Raw genomic sequence first — 19,100 nt, 5'->3', positions numbered from 1 at the left:
TGTGTTAAGATTCCCAGATGAAGAAAAATGAAAGGTGAAAGAAAAAAGAGACTTTGACTAGAGTAGTGGCTTCCCCAAACATTTTTATCTCATCATTACTCTGAGAAAGTATTGAACACCCCAAAGAAATTTTTATTTTCCAAATGTGGGTCATCTCTATTGATATATATATATTATACACTAAAACTGAGAAAATTAAAAAACTTATCAATCCATTTAAAACGACATAAACCCATTACATGCTAACATAATTGTTAAAAAAACAAAACCAAAAAACTAAAGTCGTCCCCCCAAAATCTGTATGAGAAGAATGGCACTGTTTCATATTATTCTTTTAAATTTTATATATGATCACTCTTTATTCCCACTAATATATTTTTTTCCCATCTTTCTGTCTTTTTAGGGCTGCACCTGCAGCATATGGAGGTTCCCAGGCTAGGGGTCTCATTGGAGCTACAGTTGCCGGCCTACACCAGTCACAGCAATGCCAGATCCAAGCCGCATCTGCGACCTACATCACAGCTCATGGCGACGCCGGATCCTTAACCCACTGAGGGAGGCCAGGGGTCAAACCCGAAACCCCATGGTTCCTACTCGGATTTGTTTCTGCGCCACAACGTGAACTCCCCCATTAATATTTTTAAAAAAAATTTGTTATGGTATAATTTAGTATTTTTTCTCTAGCTCTTTATGGGTTGGCATTTGCTGGGTTTATCTTTCTCTTTTCTTTTCTACTTTTTAGGCTGACTTGCAGCATATAAAACTTCCTGGTGGCTGAGTGGATAAAAAGGCAAAAACCTTCAATATGCTGCCTACGAGAAACTCACCTTAGGACAAAGGATACAAATAGATTGAAAGTGAAAGGGTGGGGAAAAATATTTCACGCCAATAGACATGACAGAAAAGCAGGAGTCGCAACATTCATATCAGGCAAAATAGACTTTAAAACAAAAGACATAAAGAAAGACAAAGAAGGACACTACTTAATGATTAAGGGATACATCCAAGGAGAGGACGTTACTATCGTCAACATATATGCCCCAAATACAGGAGCACCCAGATACATACAACAAGTATTAACAGACATAAAGGGAGATATTGATGAGAATACAATCATAGTAGGAGACCTAAATACCCCCCTCACATCAATGGACAGATCCTCTAGACAGAAAACCAATAAAGCAACAGAGATCCTAAAGGAAACAATAGAAAAGTTAGACTTAATTGATATCTTCAGGACACTACATCCAAAAAAATCAGAATACACATTCTTCTCAAATGCTCATGGAAAATTCTCAAGAATCGACCACATATTGGGACACAAAGCTAACCTCAATAAATTTAGGAGCATAGAAATTATCTCAAGTATCTTCGCTGACCACAATGCCATGAAATTAGAAATCAACCATGGGAAAAGGAAAAAGAAAGAACCTACTACATGGAGACTAAACAACATGCTACTAAAAAACCAATGGGTCAATGAGGAAATCAAGAAGGAAATTAAAAAATACCTTGAAACAAATGATAATGAAGGCACAACCTCTCAAAATCTATGGGATGCTGCAAAAGCAGTGCTCAGAGGGAAATTTATAGCAATCCAGGCCTTTCTCAAAAAAGAAGAAATATCCCAAATTGACAACTTAACCCTCCACCTAAATGAATTAGAAAAAGAAGAACAAAAAAGACCTAAAGTCAGCAGAAGGAAGGAAATTATAAAGATCAAAGAAGAAATCAATAAAATAGAGACTCAAAAAACAATAGAGAAAATTAATAAAACCAAGAGCTGGTTCTTTGAAAAGGTAAACAAAATTGACAAACCCCTGGCCAGACTCACTAAAAAGAGGAGAGAAAGAACCCAAATAACCAAAATTATAAATGAAAAAGGAGAAATCACAACGGATACAGCAGAAATACAAAAAACCACAAGAGAATACTATGAACAACTATACGGCAACAAGTTTGACAATCTAGAAGAAGTGGACAATTTTCTAGAATCTTACAGCCTGCCAAAACTGAATCAAGAAGAAACAGACCAACTGAACAAACCGATCACTAGAAATGAAATTGAAGACATCATAAAATCACTCCCTACAAATAAAAGTCCAGGACCAGATGGCTTCACAAGTGAATTCTATCAAACATATAAAGAGGAATTGGTGCCCATCCTTCCTTAAACTCTTTCAAAAGGTTGAAGAAGAAGGAATACTCCCAAAGACACTCTATGATGCCACCATCACCCTCATTCCAAAACCAGACAGAGATACCACCAAAAAAGAAAACTATCGCCCAATATCATTGATGAATATAGATGCAAAAATTCTCAACAAAATCTTAGCCAACTGAATCCAACAACATATCAAAAAAATTATACACCATGACCAGGTTGGGTTCATCCCAGGTTCACAAGGATGGTTCAACATACGCAAATCAATCAACATCATACACCACATTAACAAAAAAAAGTCAAAAATCATATGATCATCTCAATAGACGCAAAAAAAGCATTTGACAAAGTCCAACATCCATTCATGATCAAGACCCTCGCCAAAGTGAAATAAAAGGCATCCATATAGGAAGAGAAGAGATCAAACTGTCACTGTATGCAGATGACATGATACTATACATAGAAAACCCTAAGGACTCAACCCCAAAACTACTTGAACTGATTAATAAATTCAGCAAAGTAGCAGGATATAAGATTAACATTCAGAAGTCAGTTGCATTTCTGTATACCAGCAATGAAATATTAGAAAAGGAATACAAAAAAATGATACCTTTTAAAACTGCACCTCACAAAATCAAATACCTCGGAATACACCTGACCAAGGAGGTCAAGGACCTATATGCCAAGAACTATAAAAATTTAATCAAAGAAATCGAAGATGTAAAGAAATGGAAAGATATTCCATGTTCCTGGATTGGGAAAATCAATATTGTAAAAATGGCCATACTACCCAAAGCAATCTACAGATTCAATGCAATCCCTATCAAATTACCCATGAGATTTTTCACAGAACTAGAACAAACAATCCAAACATTTATATGGAACAACAAAAGACCCAGAATCGCCAAAGCAATCCTGAGAAACAAAAACCAAGCAGGAGGCATAACTCTCCCAGACGTCAAGAAATACTACAAAGCCACAGTCATCAAAACAGTGTGGTACTGGTATCAAAACAGACAGACAGACCAATGGAACAGAATAGAGAACCCGGAAATAAACCCTGACACCTATGGTCAATTAATCTTTGACAAGGGAGGCAAGAACATAAAATGGGAAAAGGAAAGTCTATTCAGCAAGCATTGCTGGGAAACCTGGACAGCTGCATGCAAAGCAATGAAACTAGAACACACCCTCACACCATGCACAAAAATAAACTCCAAATGGCTGAAAGACTTAAATATACGACAGGACACCATCAAACTCCTAGAAGAAAACATAGGCAAAACACTCTCTGACATCAACATCATGAATATTTTCTCCGGTCAGTCTCCCAAAGCAATAGAAATTAGAGCAAAAATAAACCCATGGGACCTCATCAAACTGAAAAGCTTTTGCACAGCAAAGGAAACCCAAAAGAAAACAAAAAGACAACTTTCAGAATGGGAGAAAATAGTTTCAAATGATGCAACCAAAAAGGGCTTAATCTCTAGAATATATAAACAACTTACACAACCCAACAGCAAAAAAACCAATCAATCAATGGAAAAATGGGCAAAAGACTTGAATAGACTATTCTCCAAGGAAGATATACAGATGGCCAGCAAACACATGAAAAAATGCTCAACATCGCTGATTATAAGAGAAATGCAAATCAAAACTACCATGAGATACCACCTCACACCAGTCAGATTAATAAATCCACAAAGAACAAGCGCTGGAGGGGGTGTGGAGAAAAGGGAACCCTCCTGCACTGCTGGTGGGAATGTAAACTGGTACAGCCACTATGGAGAACAGGTTGGAGATACCTTAGAAATCTATACATAGAAATTCCGTATGACCCCGCAATCCCACTCTTGGGCATCTATCTGGACAAAACTCTACTTAAAAGAGACACATGCACCCGCATGTTCATTGCAGCACTATTCACAATAGCCAGGACATGGAAACAATCCAAATGTCCATCGACAGAGGATTGGATTCGGAAGATGTGGTATATATACACAATGGAATACTACTCAGCCATAAAAAAGAACAAAGTAATGCCCTTTGCAGCAACATGGATGGAACTAGAGACTCTCATACTGAGTGAAATGAGCCAGAAAGACAAAGACAAATACAATATGATATCACTTATAACTGGAATCTAATATCCAGCACAAATGAACATCTCCTCAGAAAAGAAAATCACGGACTTGGAGAAAAGACTTTGTGGCTGCCTGATGGGAGGGGGAGGGAGTGGGAGGGATCGGGAGCTTGGGCTTATCAGACACAACAGAATAGATTTACAAGGAGATCCTGCTGAATAGCATTGATAACTTTGTCTAGATACTCAAGTTGCAACAGAACAAAGGGTGGGGGAAAAATGTAATTGTAATGTATACATGTAAGGATAACTTGATCCCCTTGCTGTACAGTGGGGGAAAAAAAAAGTTCCTGGGCCAGGGACCAAATCCAAGCTTCAGCTTCAGCCTACACCATGGCTACAGGAACACGGGGTCTTTAACCCACTGTGCATAGCAGGAACTCCTCTTTTTTTTTTTTTTAATTCCTTAATTTTCATTGTACCACTGTGGTTTTTTTTTGGGGGGGATATGTTTTGTAAGTACCATGTAACTGGACTTTGACCTTAATTCTAAAAGTGTTCTCAGTATGGCATTATGGCCAGAACTTCTCTATTAAGCTTAAGTAAATGAAGCCAGACTCAGAATTTTCCTCTTGGTTGCTCAACTCCCAGCTCATGTGTATGATTCATTTGTGGATAGGAAGCATCATCTCCAAATTGTAGGCTATTCTCATCAGTCAAGCTCCTCATTCAGGCCCCTCATTATAGACAGTCTGTTGCTCAAGAGCTGGTAAGAAGGGAAATAAAACCTGCTACCTGAGAATGGGGATCCAATGCACTGTACATGTTAAAACCTCTAGGTGCAATGAAAACATTTCATACACATCAAGTACATTAACTCAGTTTTAAACTTTAAAGACTATTTTTAAGTGAAACAATGTTTAAAAAGTTGCAAATGCATTCCTGCAGTAATGCAAACCTTAATAGCTCCATCAACATAAGCTTATAGATAAAACATGTTGTAACAGTGTAATTGTTATTTACAACATGAAAAATCAGATGACTTCTTCCAGCTTAGATTCATAAAATAGAAAACAACAAAGGAATGCTTATGTAAACTTTGTTGCAATCTCAGTAGCTAAAGCAAGATACATTTTTTTTTTTTGGCCATACTGTGGCATATGGAAGTTCTACTGCAGCATGAGGAAGTTCCCAGGCCAGAGACAAAACCTGGGATGCAGTTGCAACCTGCACCACAGCTGCTGCTGGATCCTTAACCTGCTGGGTCACAAGGGAACTTTTTTAGCAAGATACTTTTTAACACATGGTTTTACCTTGAGGGTACCCATTTAAGGGGAAAAAACCCCACAAATAGGTCCTTAAGGAAATGTTACTGATTTACTCCATGTTAATGACTTACTAAAATTTCAAAACATTTAAGTAATTTTACTTAGATGAGTTTATGTCTCATTATTTCAACATTAGGACCTCTGGATTACAGACCAAAAGAATGGAAAAATCAGTTCTCCAACAAGCTTTTTATAGAGGAAAAAATCCTAGGAGCAATACTTGCCCAATTATCTGGAAAGTATTTATCCACTATCTCTCTCATTTTTGCTTGATGGGTATGAAGAATGGAAGGTTCAAAGTAGAGAATTACATATAGCATGGCAGCCTGATTTGCCAGGGCCGTGCTGCGATGTTCAGGCAATGGATACGCTGAGACCTGCAGACAGAGATGGGACCCAGGAAAGACAGATGTTAGTAACAGCTCAATACACGTGTGAAACAAATGACCTAGTTCTAGGACATGTCCGCCCCTCAAAAGTCCATCCCGTTTGTGGATCTTGGGCATTGGAAGCAACTCTCAGATTATGGCATTGGTGACCAGGGCTCTACTTGTTATCTCTAGCCACAAGACATCCTTTTGACTGTCCTTGACTCTGCTCTAATTCTCTTTTCCCTAAAAAAAAAAAAAAAAAAAAGAAAAAAGAAAAGAAAAAATTTAACCCCATGTCTCCCACTAGTTGTCCATTTCTGTGTCTTTCCCGTCACAGATAAGCTCTCAAAATGACACTTACAGCTGCCATCTCTCATTTCCTGCTATTCTTCAACTTACAGACACCTGACCCCCACCATCACCTCAAAGGAATTTCCTAAGGTCACACTCATAACCTCAAACTCACAGTCACCCACTTCGATGGCTTCTTTTTAACACTCACTCTCATCTAAATTCGCTGAGGAGTAAAATTCTCTCCTCCTTTGGTTTCCCAGATGACACTCTCTCTTCTCAATCTGCTTTGCTGGGTGTTCTTCTGCCTGCCTTTTAGTTTATTTCTATAATATACATTTTCAAGTTTTATTGAAGTACAGTTGATTTATAAGGTTGTGATAATTACTGCTGTACAACAAAGTGATTCAGTTATCCATTTACACACATCCATTCTCTTCCAGATTCTTTTCCCACATAGATGATCACAGGTTATTGGGTAGAGTTCTCTAGGCTATACAGCAGGTCCCTACGGGCCAACCATTCTACATACCTCCGTGTGCATGTGCCCATCCCAAACTCCCAGTCCAACCCTTCTCCCCTCTACTTGACCCCTTTGATAACTTTAAGTTTTTCAAAGTCTGTGAGTCTGTTTCTATCCTGCAATTAAGTTCATTTGTATCCTTTTTGAAAATTCCAGGTATAAGTGATATCATGATGTTTGCCTTTCATTGTCTAACTTCACTTAGTATGATAATTTCTAGGTCCATCCATGTTGCTGCAAATCTTCCTGCCTTTTAATTTAATTAATTAATTTATTTATTTATTTTGTCTTTTTGCTATTTCTTGGGCCACTCTCACGGCATATGGAGGTTCCCAGGCTAGGGGTCCAATGGGAGCTGTAGCCACCAGCCCACACCAGAGCCACAGCAACTCGGGATCCGAGCCACATCTGCAACCTACACCACAGCTCATGGCAACGCTGGATCGTTAACCCACTGAGCAAGGGCAGGGACCGAACCCGCAACCTCATGGTTCCTAGTCAGATTCGTTAACCACTGCGCCACGACAGGAACTCCCTTCCTGCCTTTTAAATGCTGTTGTGTCCCAGGGCTCTGTCACCTCATGGATTAGGGGCCTTTGGCTGCACATAGTACATAGCACTTTGAGGCTCAAGAGTAGAAAGGGAGGAAATTATTAAGGACAGGCACAGTGATGTCACATGGAGCCTGCAGGCAGGAATGTGGCCAGGTCTTTGGAAGGGCCTAGAGCTTCAAACCAGAAAGCTTTGTTTCTCCCTTGGATGGGTTTGTTTAACTTTCCTCCTTCTCCAGACTGTTCTCCATGACGTGGCAGAATAAGGCTGCCCCAAACTCCATGTCTTGCATGTTGTGGGTAAACCCACGTCCAGAAATTTTTTTCTTGGGCCCAAGTCCAAATTTCCTCGAGACAGGGGATCTGATCCATTTGGGGTCAAGTGATTTGCCCTGGTCCAATCAGCCAGGGATGGGGGACGTGCCGGGCAGAGTGAAGGGTAGACATATACCCCAACCATGGCTCAACCCCCCCCCTTAATCAAAGTGGAAGGGAAAAGAGAAAATTGAAACACATTGCCTTAAGCCATGGACAGAATGGACCGCCTAAGAGTCAGAAGCATTAATAGAAGGGTTAATGAGAGGCAGTGAACAAACAGCATGGCTTTGAAGTGATACAGGCCTGACTTCAAATCATGGTTCTACTACCTATTTAGGTGACCTTGTGAAAATTATTTACACCCTTTAAAAAACTTTTTTTCTTTTTCTTTTTAGGGCCACACCTGCGGCATATGCAAGTCCCAGGCTAGGGGTCGAATCATCGGAGCTACAGCTGCTGGCCTAGGCCACAGCCACAGCCATACGGGTCCAAGCCATATCTGCGACCTACACCACAGCTCATGGCAATGCTGGATCCCAGAGCCACTGAGGGAGGCCCGGGATCGAACCCGCATCCTCATGTATACTAGTCAGATTTGTTTCCGCTGTGCCACAACAGGAACTCCTATTTACGCTCTCTAAGCCTTATTTTTCTCAAAAGCAACATGAGGATGACGCTATTTTACAAGATTTTTGTGAAAAATAGAGAAAACAGCATATGGAAAAAAACCCCCTATGATTCTGGCTCATACTGAATTCTCAATAAATGGCAACAAAAATTATGGAGACTCGGTATCTATAGGTAGCTCCTGATTTTGAGTTGTCTTAGAAAAATAACAACTAAGACCTCTTTTCTTTTTTTTTTTTACACTTAACATACTCATACCAAAAAATTAGCAGGCGAACTAAAGAACCATACCGAATGGGTGAGCTCTGTAAGAAATGATATCCAATTATCACAGGTCCAACTCTTCACTCTCTTCTAGTACACCCAACTTCTCTTTTTTTTTTTTTTTTTGCTTTCTAGGACCACATGTGCAGCATATGGAAGTTCCCTCGCTAGGGACTGAACTGGAGCCACAGCAAAGCAGGATTGGAGTCTTGTCTGTGACCTACATACACCACAGCTCACGTCAACACTGCATACTTAACCCACTGAACAAGGCCAGGGATTGAACCTGCATCCTCATGGATACTAGGTGGGTTCATTCCCACTGAGCCACAATGGGAGCTCCCCCAACCTTCTTTAGTTGTTTGTCTTCTTTCCTCAGTTACAAGCTCATCATGAGTGGGGTCCATGGCTTGCCTTGTAAGCAATGGAACCCCAGCACCCAGAACCTGGACAGGTACATAATGTACACTTGACAATTGTTTCTTAAATGAATGCCTGAAAAAGGGCATCTTCTTGCAGTTCCTGCTGTGGCGCAGTGGGTTAAGAATCTGACTGCAGCGGTTCAGATCCCTGGCCTGGCACAGTATGTTAAAGGATCTGGAATTGCTACATCTGTGGCGCAGGTTGCAGCTGAGGCTCAGATTCAATCCTCTGGCCTGAGAACTTCTGTATGCCTTGGGTGTGGCCATAAAACTAAAAAAAAAAAAAAAAAAATTTAAAAATGCATCTGCTTTCCAAAAATAGCTCCAATCCCATCTCCTCCTTGAAAACGCTAATCCTGCCCAAATTAATCTCTTTCCTCTGTAATTCCAAAACACAGCTCAAAAGGCTTTAAATAGTTTCTAGTGGCTTTTACTCTTTCGAAGAGGAAAAGAAAGGGATAATTGAGACGGTGAAATCAGTCTTTTAAACTATGGAGACAGATTTCGTAACAGATTTAACCCCCACCTGGTTGTAAATATCATCAGACCTTAGCCGACCAATGACCATGCTGATGAAGGTTTCGTTGACAGGCACCCTCTGGAAGTAACTCTCGGGATAGTTGGGTGGTCTTTTGGCTCCTGGTTGACTGGAATAACCTGTGCTTCGAAGCAGCTTACAAATATCATCCATATTTGAATCCGCAGAAGACCGAGCAGCACTGAGCCATGTCCACATGGGAAATGAAGGATCAAACCAACCACACGTGTTAGAAATGCAAAAGTCCAGCAAAGCAGAGGAAATTAATAAGCTGACTTTGGTTTTAAATATGACTGTGGGTCAGTTGATATCCCTGAGATTCAAAATTCTATTTTCAACTGGCCTGTTGTAATATAGCCACCTCATCAGATGGGTTCCTATATGTATGTACAGTTTCATGTAATGGTCCATGATCCCCCTTCCGAAATCTTTGGGGCTGGATTTGCTTCGGGATTCAGTATTTTTCAAGAGAAACATGACACATAGATCATATATGATATAATACTCCAGCAAGGTCTCAGATGGCACTTCGTGACCAAGATATATTTATGAACAATCACTCAAGTGAGATAAATAAAGACTGTCTCTAGCCTTGTATCTGCTCTAGTCAGATTCTGATTCCAAAAGATTTCAGGTTAGGTTAGGTTTTGCTGCCAAAGTAGTTACTCAGCATGCATGTGTGTATATGCATGTTTTTTGGTCAGAGCTCTTTGGATTTCACAATTGTGGATAAAAAATATGACCTTGTACCAATGTTTCATAAATTAAAAAAAGAAAAAAGAAAATATCATGCCGATTTCAATTGGGATAGATCAGCTGTTCTGTTTTGTTTTTGGTAAGGTAAACCTTCTACAGAGACTTGATCAAGACATCTGTGATTTTCCTGGTGGTTTGAAGTCGTAATCCCTCAGAGACTCAAAGGAACTTAGACTTGAAGATGACCTCCTATCTGATACAAGAATCTCCTTTACTCCTACTCTGACTTGTCATTGTTCCGTGTCTCTTCAATAACGGATCTTCACATTCTAACAAATTAGCCATTGTAGTTAGCGATAGGGACAAAGTTGGATTGTCAAAGCTGGGCTTTATTAGCAAATTTTCTTTCCTTCTTCTTCTGGTTATTTATTGTTTTTGTTTTTCTAGGTACTTTTGGAAATAGAGGCACAACCATTTGAAGTTCGTTTTAAAAAACATGGATGTTCAAACAGCTCCTGATCAAACTGATGTGAATGAATTACATCTGCTGGTGGACACTCTCCTCCCATCCTCACAGAGCTGAAAGGAAACAAGCTAGCTGAGTAGCCTAAGATTAACTTGCTGCTGAGGAGGCAGCAGTACCAAATGTCACTGAAAACACAGCATCCCCAAAGAATCCCCACTCTGTTGACGATCTGCATCCTTGCCTTACTTATTTTGTCCTCATTTGTAAGTTTGAAAATATTAATTCTAGCCCATACATCTTTAGTGCAAATTCCTGACTTCTGCTGACCGCTTCTTCCCTGAATTCTATTTCTTTTTTGTTGTTGTTGTTGTTGTTTTTGCTATTTCTTGGGCCGCTCCCGTGGCATATGGAGGTTCCCAGGCTAGGGGTCGAATTGGAGCTGTAGCCGCCAGCCTACACCAGAGCCACAGCAACGCGGGATCCGAGCCGCGTCTGCAACCTACACCACAGCTCACGGCAACGCCGGATCATTAACCCACTGAGCAAGGGCAGGGACCGAACCTGCAACCTCATGGTTCCCAGTCGGATTCGTTAACCACTGCGCCACGACGGGAACTCCCCTGAATTCTATTTCTGACGTCAAGTAGCCAGCAGTATTAATTCAGCAAACTGAAAACTGTGTGCTAGCGACTGAAGTCCCAGTTGGTTAAGGTGGGTCCTGTTTATGAGACATCTTTCTTGAAGTCTCAGCTCTCTACAGACGTACGTAACACGTGACTGGCTGTGCTACTGTTTGTTCTGCTTTTGTTTCTATATACATATGGTAGAGAAATCACTTTCAACCTGTCCCTGAGTGATAACTTTTCCAAGTTCATCAACCAGAAAATGACAACAGAAAACTCATTCATTTCCTTATATTTGCCAAGGAGCAATAGTTGAAAATTAAAAAAAAAAAAATTTAGACTTCCAAAATCTCCAAATTTATCTTTAAGGTAAAAAATATTCAGATTCCTTTTTCAAAAAACTGAGGGGTCATCGTGGACACGATACTCTATCTTGAATAACCTATACTATATAAATTATTTTATATATAATAGATGATATGATATGGAATCTATTACCATGATGATATAAAACTTAGACTAATTGTTACATTTCCACATTATGGATTATGTTCAGGAGAGAGATAAGAATCTTATACTCGGGCATTCTAGATCATACTGCTGCTGTTGACAATAAAAGTACTATAGAAACCCACGCTGCATTTTACCGAGATCAATGCTTTTGGAAGGTGTAGTCTTAGCCTGGAGATACCTGTATCGATAGTAAGAAACCAGCATTCTCTCTCTGATTTCTCCTTCAATCTTTTGGTCGATGACCAGGAGCATAACTCCGTATAAATATAGCGCTTCACACTATGAAAAGAAAAAGAGACAACAGCCAAGGTCACAAGGGTACACTTTCTTACAGAGTGGAGTTGATAATTCTTTAAAAGGCATTTTGTTCCCATTCCTCCTAAAAGTTTTATATTACAAGGAGAATGCAGATTCTCTCCCAAAGGATTCTCCCCTTCTGTGCAGAATGGGATTTGAAAAGTTTATGTGAAAAACATTTTAATTTACAATGATTATCCTTCAGTGGGTTGATTTTTTCATATTTTGCTTGGGATACCAAAATGGAATCCCAATACTATGAAAACCTCTGTGTCATTCACTTATTCAATAAACACTTTTCAAGTGATGAGGATGTACCAGGTACCAGTCTAGATGTCTAGGATGCAAAAGGGAAAGAAGACAGAAGAGGAGGCGCATAACCTCCACATAATCTTTTTCTCTTTTTTCGGTCTTTTGTCTTTTTAGGGCAGCACCCTTGGCATATGGAGGTTCCCAGGCTAGGGGTCCGATCAGAGCTACAGCTGCAGGTACAGTTGCAGGCCTACGCCACAGCCGCAGCAATGCCAGATCTGAGCCTCATCTGTGACCTACACCACAGCTCACGGCAACGCCGGATCCTTAACCCACTGAACAAGGCCAGGGATCGAACCCGAAACCTCATGGTTCCCAGTCAGATTCATTTCTGCTGTGGCACGATGGGAACTTCTCCAGTCTTGATTCATTTTTATTTCTGTTCAGTCTACTATGTTCTAAATTTAGACAAAGATATACCAGTTAGAAGATAATTATCAGCTTATTTTGCTTCTCTTTCAAGAAAGATATGCTATATGGATTCATGACTTCCAGGAAAAAAAGTAAGGCAAAGTGTGACATTCTTGAATTTTTATTTTACACGGTCACTACTACTTACTAAAAGCTGTTTTCCATCTTCATTGAGAAGCACCGTTTCTAAGGTTTGCTGAATATAAACACCTTCATTGAGATCATCTAGATATCTAGAAATGAAACCCCAGAGAAAGTTATTCATTGACAATGAAAATGTTAGCATCTTTGAAAAAGGAAAAGAAAAGAATTTTAAAAGGTTAGGCAAGATACTAGGCATTCTGGCCTACAATAGTTTGTGGCCATTCATGTGCATACGAATAGATTCGTGGGCTGGAATTCAGAGTGATTAGAGCCACTCCATGATAAAAGAATATTCCCTAGTCCTGATTTATGAATTACAAATCTCTTGGGAGTAATGGCATAAAAACATGGAAGAGTTAGTTTAAAAGCTAATAAGTAATGAATTCTTAAGGGCTAGAAGGAAGACAGTATTGTGTGGCTAGGGACAAAAAGGATGGCTATGGTTACCAATGTTATAAAAGTAAGTTCCTTCTTTTAAAACTTCTCTTATATAATATACTAGATTAGGATCAAGATGGAAAACCAAATGACTTATTACAAACCAAGATGATTACTGTACTTCACGAGTGTAGGCAATTAGGACCCATCTCTAAAATACTCAAGATGACTGTTGCCATTGGAAGGAAAAGACAATTATCCATGGCATAAGCTTGTATATTTTTTAGTAACTCCGAAAGGTGTAAAAGTCCTAATACATCCATTGCCCCTCTCTATTATTTACTAGCAAAATAAGCTATTACTAAATTAGTAAATACCTGTTTAAGTCTACAATATATTTATGCACACTTTGAAATGCTAAATAAAATCTGGTCACAATTTCTATGTTGTTTTCCCGAAATTCTTCATCTAAATCCTGTAGCTCTGGCTTAGCTTCCAGTTTGCTTTCCCATAATTCTGGACCCTATGAAGAAAAAAACACATTTATGTGAAACAGCAATAAAACAGCCAAAAAACAATAGACTCATCGGTAACAAGTGGTTAACAGTCTTTTAAAAAATGTGTTCTTACACCCTAAAAAGGATATCAAAAATTGAAAGCAGAGGAGCAGAAATAAACAGAAGCCTAGATATAAAATCCATTTGAAAGAAACAGACGTGAATTGCAATCATAATTAGCATGCTTCTTTTAATTTTTAATTTTTTTTTGTTTTTATAGGGCCATACAGGTGGCATATGGAAGTTCCCAGGATAGGGGTTGAACTGGAGCTGCAGACGCCGGCCAATGCCAAAGCCACAACAACATGAGATCTGAGCCACACCTGTGACCTACACCACAGCTCACAGCAACACCAGATCCTTAACCCATGAGCGAGATCAGGGACTGAACTTGAGTTCTCACGGATACTGTTGGGTTCATTACCGCTGAGCTACAACGGGAACTCCTAGCAGTTTTTAAATGTGGGGCACTCCAATGTGACATACATTATACCAGAGTTATCTCTTTAAATTTGATTTTATAATGTTAGGGATTCTGCAGTTTGTTTATATTATTTAAGCTAATATTAAATTTGGTTGAAAAGATTTTTTTAACTCTTGCTCCACAGTTACTTAATCTTTCAGAGTCTCATGGTTACCAGAGAAAGCACGGTTTAAAAAAATTTTTTATGGCCACACCCGGGCATATAGAAGTTTCCGGGGCAGGGATTGAATCCAAGCCACAGCTGTAGCAACACTGGATCCTTTAACCCACTGGTGCTGGGCAGGGGATTGAACCTTTGCCTCAATAGCAGCCAGAGCCACTGCAGTCGGATCCTGTGCCACAGCAGAAAGTCTGAAAGCATAGTACCCTAGAAAAGACAGTGCTTTTTTTTGTTTTTGTTTTTTTTTTTTAAAGCCATGGAAGACTATTACCTTAAAATAGCTGAAATCAAATATGATATCTCCATATTTCTGTTGATCAGCTCGGTCTTTTAACCTGAATACAGCAGGAATAAACTCAGAGAGCCTCAAAAGTTCAGCAATGATGGCATTGCCACAGGAAACTATCCTTAGGATGGCTTGGCCACAGAGGTTGTTCTCAGCTAGAAAGTCTAACATTGTGAGGATAACCAATTACTCTGTGCCTGGCCTGTGGGACGGTAACTGGCCTCAGAGCTGGGGTCTGTAAATTATCAGATGAAACCAGGTCTGCCGATGCATCGGCTGCTCCATTAAAGAACCTGTATCCAAAAAAAAAAAAAGAAAAAAAAATTTAAGGATGTGAAATATATATACAATGTTTTTCTCCCAAACTCACTAAAAGAATTACCACACACACTGAATTCTGAATGGAGGGAGGGCATTTATTTCCACTCTTCATGTTTTCCTTGTAGAGGGACTTTGCTAAATTACTAGTCTTGGCCTCTTTCTCAACACTTTATTCACCTCCCCCCCGTGAGAAGCGATCTGAGGCAGCTGATCCCTGAGCTTGGGAAGGAGGAACCATTGGGCCTGTGTGGTTCCCAGGTGCCCTAAAATGGGCACAGATTATTGAGTTTTCCTAACAGGAATTGTGCTACTTGTTTTACCTTTGGGAAAAGATAACTATGTCCTAAAATCCTCTAGAATTAGATGAGGAACCAACCTTTAAAATGTTTTTTTTCATTCAAAAAAATAAATAAATAAAATGTTTTTTTTCAGATGTCAAGTATGGGAGACCCTTATTATTATTAACATTTTTTGCCTTTTCTAGGGCCACACCCGTGGCATATGGAGGTTCCCAGGCTAGGGGTCTAATTGGAGCTGTAGCCACCAGCCTACGCCAGAGCCATAGCAATGCCAGATCCAAGCCGCGCCTGCGACCTACAGCACTGCTCACGGCAACACCGGATCCTTAACCCACTGAGCGAGGCCAGGGATCAAACCCACAACCTCATGGTTCCCAGTCGGGTTCGTTCCCACTGTGGCACGATGGAACTCCAAGGAGACCCTTATTATTGAGACTAATACATTCTTGAGAAAGTGTCTCAGGGTGACTCTAAAGGACAAATATTTTAGGCGAAGTAGAAGAAAAGTTTTGATTAGGAATGTCTCTTCCAAGGATATCAGAACTTTTGAAGGTAAATTTTATACTGCACTGCACAAAATGGAGAGAAAAAGTGCAACAACTCTGTACTAATTCAGCAGAGAAACCAAGGACGAGTCAAAAGTTGAACCTGCCAAATTGTGATTTTGATAATATAGTATTCTGCATTTGACAACTGTCTTTCATAAATGATCTTTAAAGGGTTAAGCTTTGCAAAAATTTCCAAAGCCTCATTCATTTTTCCAAAAGGGCTTTCTCAATTCTTTTTCACATCGTTTTCTTTTGAAGTGTTAATTACATCATCATCTTTGCTGCAATTCTCTCCTCTAGCTAATTTGGCTGGGTCCTCATCTGTCAGCTTCAAGGAAGCCTGAATTATTTTTCAACTTCTTGAAGGCCTGTGACTTTCCATCATTTGCACTTTCACTTGGTACTGGGATCATGCTCTATTCACATGAAATGAACAGTTAAGAAGACTGACCAACAAAAATAAGAATCTGACCTAACAGAGTTTTGGACAGGAGTATCTTAGTGAAGACTAATCTTACTAGTGGTCAGTTTATTAAAATATTTACATCAATGCCAACTTTTATTTTCATGTGTGGTCTTCTAGGTTCAGAGACTCAAAAATGAGGACCTCATTGTACATAAACCAGAATGTGGAAAGACGTTTTATGACTTCCTGTGCTGCTACTGTAAAAACATCCCTCAATGCCTGCCACACATTTTCCCAATTCACCCATGAAGAGCTACCTGGGGTAGGGACCTATCATATGGAAGCCGTGTGTAACCCTTCAAGGTTTTCTTTCTTCCTTTTGGAAGTTTCTCTCATTGATTCAATATTTAGAAGTGTCTTAATTGACCGGGATGTTGTGGCAGCAACTGTTGGCTCCTCAACAATAACTCCCACCCGCTTCCTTTCTTAGTATAGAGGTCAAAACAGTCAGATCCTCACTCCATGAAGCGAGGTTAGATGTGTGACTCAGTTTTTACTGATGACACAGAAGTCGTTGTATATGGCAGACCTTTTAGGAAGGGTCTTTTTTTCCTCCTGCTACAAGGAGAGAGGCCTGTAAAGAGAAATTACTCTCTTGGTTCTGGCTATTTCCCCTTCTTGCCTTTGAGTGTGGTCCAATGACTATTTAATGCCTAGAGCTACAGAAGCCACCTTGAGACCATGGACAAGCCTAAGAGAAAAAAGCCAAGAACCTGCAGATGGTGGTGTGGAAGGAAAGAATCTAAATTCTTTTTTTTTTGGCCTTTTTTTTTTTTTTTGTCTTTTGTTGTTGTTGTTGCTATTTCTTGGGCCGCTCCCGCTGCATATGGAGGTTCCCAGGCTAGGGGACAAATCGGAGCTGTAGCCACCGGCCTACGCCAGAGCCGGCGTACTCCAGAGCCACAGCAACTCGGGATCCAAGCCGAGTCTGCAACCTACACCACAGCTCACGGCAACGCCGGATCATTAACCCACTGAGCAAGGGCAGGGACCGAACCCGCAACCTCATGGTTCCCAGTCGGATTCATTAACCACTGCGCCACGACGGGAACTCCCTAAATTCTTTTTTCTTTTTTTCTTTTTTGGGCCGCACCTGAGGCATATGGAAGTTCCCAGACTAGGGGTTGAATTGGAGCTGCAGCTGCTGACCTACACCACAGCCACACAAGATCTGAATTGCATCTGTGACCTACACCACCAATCAAGGCAACAGTGGATCCTTAACCCACTGACTGAGGCCAGGGATGGAATCTGCTTCCCAAGGTTACCAGTCAGGTTCTTAACCTGCTGAGTGGCAAGGGGAATTCCAGACTCTAATTTTTTTTTTTTTTTTTTTTTGTCTTTTTAGGGTGAACCCGTGGCATATGGAGGTTCCCAGGCTAGGGGTCAAATTGGAGCTGTAGCCGCCAGCCTACGCTACAGCCAGAGAATGACAGATCCAAGCTGTGCCTGCGACCTACACCACAGCTCACGGCAATGCCAGATTGTTAACCCAGTGAGTGAGGCCAGGAATGGAACCTGCATCCTCATGGTTTCTAGTCGGATTTGTTTCTGCTGCGCCACAATGGCAACTCCCAGAATCTAAATTCTTACTGATGTTACTGATTCATTGAGTCAACTGGGGGCACTACCTACCTCTGCAACCCTTGTTAAATGGACTGCTTTTCTGGTTTATCTACTAACTTTTTTTTTTTTTTCCCTTTGTCTTTTTAGGGCCGAACCTGAGGTATACGGAGGTTCCCAGGCAAGGGGTCCAACTGGAGCTGTAGCCACTGGCTTACACCACAGCCACAGCAACGCCAGATCCAAGCTGTGTCTGTGACCTACACCACAGCTCACAGCAATGCCAGATCCTTAACCCACTGAGTGAGGCCAGGGAACGAACCCACAACCTCATGGTTCCTAGTTGGATTCATTTCGGCTGCTCCACGACAGGAACTCCCTACTAATGGGTTTGGAATTATTTGCAGGTGAAAGCATTTCCAATGACAGATTCACTCATGCAACAAATAATTACCCAGGGTCTGCTATGTGCCAAGCACTGTTTTAGGACCCAAGGATACTGTAGTTAACAAAACTGAGTTCTTTCTCTTAAGAAGCCTACACACTATTTCGAGTGGGGAAGAGACAAATAAATATATCAGATATCAGGCTGTAATAACTGCTGCAATGAAAAGATGATAAAGGGATGGAGCGTGTGTTATTTTACATGGTTTGTAAAAGCCTCTCTGATGACAGCTGAGCAGAGATCAGAAGGGAATGAGGGAGTAAGCAGCACAGGTATCTGGCCTCCACAATGGTCCTCAATTACTTGCACCTCCCTATTCCTGCCTGTGCAGACCCCTTCCCCTGAGTGTGATTTATTGACTCTCTTCTAAAGAGCAGAACATGGAAGGTGTGAAAGATATCACATCTAAAATTAGATTGTAAAAAAGACTGTGACCTCTGGCTTGGGAACCCCTTCCAGCTTGCGTGCCCTGGGAGAAGCAGGTTACCAGGTTGTGAGAGTGCTGTGGAGAAGCCCATGTGACAATAGAGAAGTTGGCCAACCACCACTTGAGTGAGCTGGAAAACGGATCCTTCCAACCCCAGTTTGTGTTCACAGCTCAGCTGCAACTTCCCAAGCACCCTGGAGCCAAAGGCACCCGGCTAAGCCACA

At 40.6% G+C, this 19,100-nt stretch overlaps 1 protein-coding gene across 2 annotated transcripts in view; it reads right to left on the bottom strand.

Moving 5' to 3' along the window:
- WASHC5 (WASH complex subunit 5) overlaps positions 1–19,100 on the bottom strand; it is a 69,403-nt gene that overhangs the window by 46,668 nt on the left and 3,635 nt on the right. Inside the window, exons 2-7 of one of the 2 annotated variants that reach the window (XM_021088931.1) lie at positions 14,793–15,100; positions 13,698–13,843; positions 12,947–13,031; positions 11,957–12,057; positions 9,469–9,661; positions 5,800–5,952 (exon numbers count right to left, since the gene is read on the bottom strand). In XM_021088931.1, coding sequence (XP_020944590.1) covers positions 5,800–5,952; positions 9,469–9,661; positions 11,957–12,057; positions 12,947–13,031; positions 13,698–13,843; positions 14,793–14,978 — 864 coding nt within the window. In that variant the 5' untranslated portion in view covers positions 14,979–15,100. The remainder of the gene's footprint in view (positions 1–5,799; positions 5,953–9,468; positions 9,662–11,956; positions 12,058–12,946; positions 13,032–13,697; positions 13,844–14,792; positions 15,101–19,100) is intronic. The other variant, XM_021088932.1, reaches the window with a different exon arrangement.

This window comes from Sus scrofa, chromosome 4 (assembly GCF_000003025.6).
Source record: "Sus scrofa isolate TJ Tabasco breed Duroc chromosome 4, Sscrofa11.1, whole genome shotgun sequence".
Classification (NCBI taxonomy): Eukaryota; Metazoa; Chordata; class Mammalia; order Artiodactyla; family Suidae; genus Sus; species Sus scrofa.
The sequence above is the reverse complement of the archived record's forward strand: the minus strand, read 5'-3'. Positions and strand labels throughout refer to the sequence as shown.